Raw genomic sequence first — 6,563 nt, forward strand, 5'->3', positions numbered from 1 at the left:
ACCGCGCATGTCTGGAGCGATTACACAGCGAATAAAAACTTCAACGTCGTTTTTCTCGAAACCAGGTTTTGAAAGTCGGTACCATAAATATCTCAAGAACGGCTGAAGCAATTCTCATGATTCTTTTTTTGTTTCAAAGCTAACAAAATTATTTAGTGTTTGACCCATCCTTTTTTCGATATTACAATTTTTGTATTTTTTAGAAATGTTTAAAGTCAATTTTTTCGGCTAAAAACCCTACTTTTATGTTTGAATGTCCGCCATTTCGTTATGCGTTCGAATTTTAAAAAAAGGATGGGTCAAACACGAGATAATTTAATATTCTTTCATGTCGTTTTGGAATTTTTCAATTCGGATAAGCCCCCCAGCGCCAATCCATGATACCGCAAATCATGTTTTTTTCGAATGATCATGTTCAAGGAGCCGTAGGGGAGAGGGGAAGAGGTTCACATATGCAAACAAAACTGCAAATATTAGTGTTGGGTTGGGATTCGGACAAGTATTATCGGGCCTCAAAGGGCAATGTGAAAAATCGCGATCGTACTGCTACTAAGATTTTATTTTAACTGAACTGATGGTTGCCGGTTTTAGGGTTTTTTATCAATAAATCAGCATATCTATCAACTGTCAATTGCTGCTCAAGATTATTCTAATTTAATGCTAGGTGGGAATACACAGTGTTGCCAATTAGTATGTAATGTACATTTGAACCGGTTCATCTGGTATGCAAACTAACATAACCGGCCACCTTGAAAATACATTTTTCAACTACGCTGTCTATAAGTTTCAATTTAACTAAGTTATAAATTCACTTCCTAATGTGCTCCTATTTTGCTGGATGCGCGGCAGTTCGGTAATTATTCTGGATCATTGCTCGTTACGGGATGTTCGGTGACACAGGGAAGCGGGCAAATTCGCGATACAGATCGCTTCAATATTCCGGCTGACGTTCGTAGTGTAGCAACTCGGGTGATGTTGTCAGGACCAGGATGGATTGCTAGAACTCTGGCCAATGGCCATCGTGCTGGTGGAAGCGAGTCGTCTTTGAGAATTACCACCGAGCCGACGTCGAGAGTGTAACGATCGGGATTAATGATGTACTGGGTTTGAAGCTGCTTGAGATACTCATTCCTCCATCGGTACCAGAATCGTTGTGAATAAGCTTGAACTCGTTGATACTGGCTAAGCCGGTTCATAGGCACGATTCTAACATCTGGCTCGGGAAGCGGACGAATCATGTTTTTGACCAGAAAGTGCGCCGGAGTCAGCGCAGACAAGTCGTTGGGGTCTTCTGAAAGTGGCGTGAGCGGGCGGGAATTCATGCAACCTTCAACAGCAGTTAATACAGTAGTAAGTTCTTCGTAGGATAGAGTTGCGGTTCCGAGCTGGCGAATGAGATGCTTTTTGGCTACCTTCACAGCGGCCTCCCAAAGGCCCCCGAAATTCGGGGAGCGGGGGGGAATGAGATGCCATTGGATGTGATCTTCAGCTAGATGTTTCGATATGCGTTCTTGCTCCGGTCCTGGTTGAAGCATGATGTACAGTTGATGCAGGGTATTCTTTGCTCCGATGAAATTGGTACCATTATCGGAATATATGTGCGACGGTTTATTTCTCCTCCAAATGAAACGGTCGAGGGCCATGAGAAAGGTGTTCGTTGATAGATCGCCCACCAACTCAAGGTGAACGGCTTTTGTTGCAAGACAAACGAATACTGCGACGTAGCATTTCCTTGCTGCTGCTCTGCGATGGGTAGGTTTCAAATACAGGGGTCCGCAGTAATCTACACCAGTGTGACAGAATGCTTCACTAGCGGTAACTCGGCCAACTGGTAGCTGTCCGATGGGTTGTTGTATGGGACGGGGATTTGCTTTGCTGCATCTGAAACAATTTCGTATGACATTGTGCACTGCTCTCCTTCCATTCAAAGGCCAAAATTCATCCCTAACGACAGCCAAAGTCATACTGTTGCCGCCGTGTAACACTTTGCGATGATGAAAGTTGATTAGCAGCTTTGCAAACGGGTGGAATCCGGGAATAACTATTTGATGTTTCACACTATATGGTTCGTCGGACAGGCGCAACCGACCACCGACGCGAATTATACCTTGTGCATCCAGAAACGGGCTGAGAAGACGAATGTGAGATCGTGTTGCTACTCTGCTACCTCTGCGCAAATTTTTTATTTCTTCGGGAAATGATTCGGCCTGAACCAATTTTACCAAAACAAATTTTGCAGTTTCCAACTCTTCCACAGTGAGAATCGGTTCGCGAACTCGATAGGTTTGATTTTGTTCACGTGCATTTCGGGCAAATCGTAAACAGAAACCGACGACATTGAGAAGGCGCTGGTACGACGAGAATCGTAGAAATAACGGGTTGGGAGTATTTTCTTGCGCAATTGACACTGCTACAGGTCTTATTTCCATTTCTTCTACTGGGTTCGGGTCCAAAACAGGTTGCTGCACAGGCCATTTCGATTTGGGTAAGGATAACCAGCTAGGTCCATGCTTCCATTTATTGCTAAGGACTAACTCGTCAGCAGGAAAACCGCGGGAAACCATGTCCGCGGGGTTGTCGGCGCCAGCTACGTGCGCCCAGGTTGAACCGTGGGTTGTTGACTGGATGGTTGAAACTCTATTTGCGATGAAAGTTTTCCAAGTTCGAGGAGGCGCTTTCAACCACTGCAGGACTACAGTTGAATCGGTCCAGAAGTAAACTGCGCTAAAATTCACTTCCAGCGCAGCGATAATTTTTTCATATAAACAGGAACCAAGCAGCGCCGCGCATAGTTCCAGGCGGGGAATTGTAATTCGCTTAAGGGGAGCTACTTTTGGTTTCGATGCCAATAAACTGATTTTAACTTCGCCGTCGATAGATTCGGATCGAACATATATGCATGCGCCATAAGCTGCTTCTGACGCATCTGCAAAACAATGTAGCTCAACGGAAGAAAACTGGGGCAGGAAGGCAAAACGATCGATCCGAAAATTACGAAGATCCGGGAGATTTTGGCAGAACGTCGACCACTTCGTTTGGAATTCCGGCGTTACTTCCTCGTCCCATTTCAAAGATAAGAGCCATAAATGTTGCAATAGGATTTTTGCCTGGACGATTACGGGAGCGATCAGGCCTAACGGGTCGAAAAGCTGGGCGATAGTTGAAAGTACGCTGCGCTTAGTTGCTGGGCCATTGTGCAGATTTACAGCAACGTCGAAGCTGAACAAGTCGCTTGCCGGTTCCCAACTGATTCCCAGCGTCTTGATTGTTTCCTCCGAATCAAATTTGTGGGATGTTTTTGTTCCCAGCAGTTCTTGTGGGAGGTCAGCTAGTGCTTTAGGGTCGTTCGAGTTCCATTTACGAAGACAGAAGCCACCCTTCTGCAATAGCTCGTTGAGTTCGTTGCGCAGCTGGATCGCCTGCTCTACTGAATGTTCCCCACCAATGAAATCATCGACGTACATACATTTTTTGACTGATGGGCCAGCCTTGGGAAACAGGTTACCTTCATCATTCACCAGTTGGTGCAGGGTTCGGGTTGCCAAGAACGAGGAGGGGGCGAGACCATAGGTTACCGTCGAAAGTTCATATGTGCCAATGGGTTGCGTACTGTTGAATCGCCAAAAGATCCGCTGCAGCCGGCGGTCTACTGGGTGTATCAAAACTTGGCGGTACATTTTTTCGATGTCCGCTACAAGCGCGATCGGGAATTTGCGAAATCGTAGAATGTTGCTTAGTAGCTCATCCTGCACTACCGGGCCAACAAGCAGGGCGTCGTTAAGCGAATGTCCGGATTTAGATCTCGCGGAACCATCAAACACCACTCGCACTTTAGTGGTGGTACTGGAAGTTTTGATTACAGGGTGATGCGGGAGATAGAAAGCTTCGGGACCGTCCAAATGGTCCTCGGGAATGGCACGCATATGCTCCAGGGAAATATATTCTGCCATGAAATCGCAATATTGTTGCTTAAGATCAGCGTCCTTTTCTAATTTCTGCTCCAGCCACTTGAAACGTCGTAATGCGTTGAACTTCGAACCTCCAATCAGCTGTTCGAATTTAGACTGTTTCGGTAAACGAACGATGTATCTTCCGGTAGCATCTCGGGTTGTCGTGGCAGAAAAAAGGTCTTCGCACTCTTGCTCGGTGATCGAATAATTTGTTTTACTGACTTCTTCTACAGCCCAAAAACGCTCGAGCAGTTTGTCGACTGATGTAACTGTCGCCACATGACAAGTTACTGGTGCTTGCTGGGCTTCTTCAGCGGGTATTGTGGTCTTGCCTGTTACTATCCAACCAAACACAGACTCAACTAACAGGGATTTGTTAGAAGCCAATCGTAGCCGACCTTCCAACAGTTGCGTGTAGAAATCACCGGCACCAATAATCAGATCGATCCTACGACTAACGTTGAACTCGGGATCGGCGAGTTGTATTCCATCGGGAATTTTCCATTGTGAAACAGTGTACGATCTGGGAGGTGTGTCACTGGTCACTTTTCGTAGGACCAAGAAATCAAGAGTGTCCTTGAACCCGGTAACTCGGGAACGGATTTCAGCGCGGATTTGATATTTCGAATTGGTTGTTATACCATCCACGCCTGCAATGGGTACGTTAACAATTTTTCGAGGAAGATGCAATTGCTGGCATAAATGCTCACTGATCGCGTTAGGCTGCGATCCAGTATCCAACAGGGCTCGGGCTATATGCTCCTGACCGTAGGCATCAACTATTAAAAGAACAACGGTCGACAGGATAACGTTTCCGCTAGTTTCCTTTGCAGCAGCATTTAACTGAACTGGATCGGGTGAAAACGGGGTAGCAACAGCTGTAGCAATTTGAAAAGCGCCGGGCGGTGCACGATCAGCAACGGGGTCGTTTTCGGCAGACCGGAAAGGACCGGGATGAATCATGGAATGATGTCGTTTATGGCAGTGCCTGCAACGGTATTTGGACCGACAGGTCCGGGCAAAATGGTCACTTCGAAAGCAGTTGCTGCACAGTTTTTTATCGGTAAGCACTTTGAGACGGCCTTTTACGTCTAATCCGTTGAAAACAGGACATTCAACCATGGGATGTTTGTCTCTTTCACAAGCGGGACAGGGCGGGAACATCTTCGGAGCAGCTTCGGTCATGGCATTGGTGTTCACGCGGAACTGGACGGGTTTCTTATTTCCTGAATGCTGGCCACCGGACTTGGGGTTGCCGTGTTGGGCACGGTTGATGAGAATGTTCTCTAGTACACGGGTTCTCTTTAGCAAAAATTCAATCAGCTTAGTGTAGGTGGGTTGTTCCTCCGATGACACTGATTCCTCCCATGCCTGCAATGAGGCGTCATCCAGCTTATCTTCCAAAAGCTCTATCAGTATAGAACTGAAATGTTCAACGGGTTCGCCTAATTGCTGCAGCACCTTTACATGACGTTGAAAGTCGTCCACGATTTTATGCAGAGCATCGACGTTACTGTTCGGGATCTTCGGGTATTTCAAAAGCGCTCGAATGTGCTTCTTGCGTAGTATTGCCTTATTGGAATAGCGCTTGACGAAGGTATCCCATGCCACCGAATAATTTGCTGCAGTAATAGTAATAGACTGGATCAGATTGGCAGCCTCTCCCTTCAATGCCGCACGGAGATAATGGAACTTCTGCACACAAGAAATTTCTGTTGAGGCATGAATCATCGAAACGAACGTATCGTGGAACGTCAGCCAATTGTTGAAATCTCCATCAAATTCTGGCAGCGTTATCGTTGGCAATTTCACATTTGCTAGACCGGACGGGATGAGCTGGGGTTCTGAAGCTGAAGTTTGCGCAACAGGAACGGGGACTGGCGGGGGCATCTTTGAGATCAGGCTGGCTTTGATGCGAAAATACTGCTCTTCTATTTTTGCTCGACATTCCATGTTCGCAATTAAAAACTGCTCGCTATCATCTAGCTGTTCGTATTCCGACTGGATCATCTCGAACGCTTCATTTAGTTTTTCTAAGCGTTCGAGTCGTAGAGGCACTTCATATTGATGCTCATCTGGAGCGTAATTCACTAGAAATTCATCCATGCGCTTCAACGCTTCCACCACATTTTTCCGCTTCAACTCTTTAGCTTTCATTTTCTTTTCAGCAGGCATTTTAACAGTCGACATCAGAACGGGAACGGTTTCGAGCACGTTTCTGGAACCAAAAGAGACCCAGGAAGTACCGCAAAACGGATTTTATTTTACTTTGGAAAGGTACTCACCTGGTACCTCTTCCAAAGAGGCCTTGTATTTTTATAAAAAATTACAAAAAATGTTGAGCTGCTATTCGGGCGACTAAATCTTCTGCTGCGGGTGCAACTGGTACGCAATAGCAGGAAAAATCGTTAAACCAAGCGCCAAGAACGATGTCCAGCACGCGGTTTACGAAACTTGAGGTTATGTTTCCTCTCTTTCACTCAGGTAGCGAGACGGGCTTCAAACTAGAGGTTACGTTCCTCTCCTCTTTTGCACGTGCGACGAGTAACCTAACTTTCTCACGAGGTACCTTGTTACCCTCGTGCTGGAACGGATTGGGGAAATATCACTGTG

At 46.2% G+C, this 6,563-nt stretch overlaps 1 protein-coding gene across 1 annotated transcript; it reads right to left on the reverse strand.

Annotated features, from left to right (window-relative positions):
• Nucleotides 1-857: 857 nt before the first annotated feature.
• On the reverse strand, nt 858-6,125 carry LOC128739704 (uncharacterized). Its single transcript, XM_053835202.1, has one exon. The coding sequence runs from the start codon at nt 6,123-6,125 to the stop codon at nt 858-860; it is 5,268 nt and encodes a 1,755-aa protein (XP_053691177.1).
• Nucleotides 6,126-6,563: the final 438 nt, after the last annotated feature.

The sequence above is a fragment of the Sabethes cyaneus genome, chromosome 3, assembly GCF_943734655.1.
Source record: "Sabethes cyaneus chromosome 3, idSabCyanKW18_F2, whole genome shotgun sequence".
Lineage (NCBI taxonomy): Eukaryota > Metazoa > Arthropoda > Insecta > Diptera > Culicidae > Sabethes > Sabethes cyaneus.

Excerpts from the sequence above, each read along its gene's own strand:
- LOC128739704 (XM_053835202.1), bottom strand. The coding sequence starts at position 6,125 with ATGCCTGCTGAAAAGAAAATGAAAGCTAAAGAGTTGAAGCGGAAAAAT.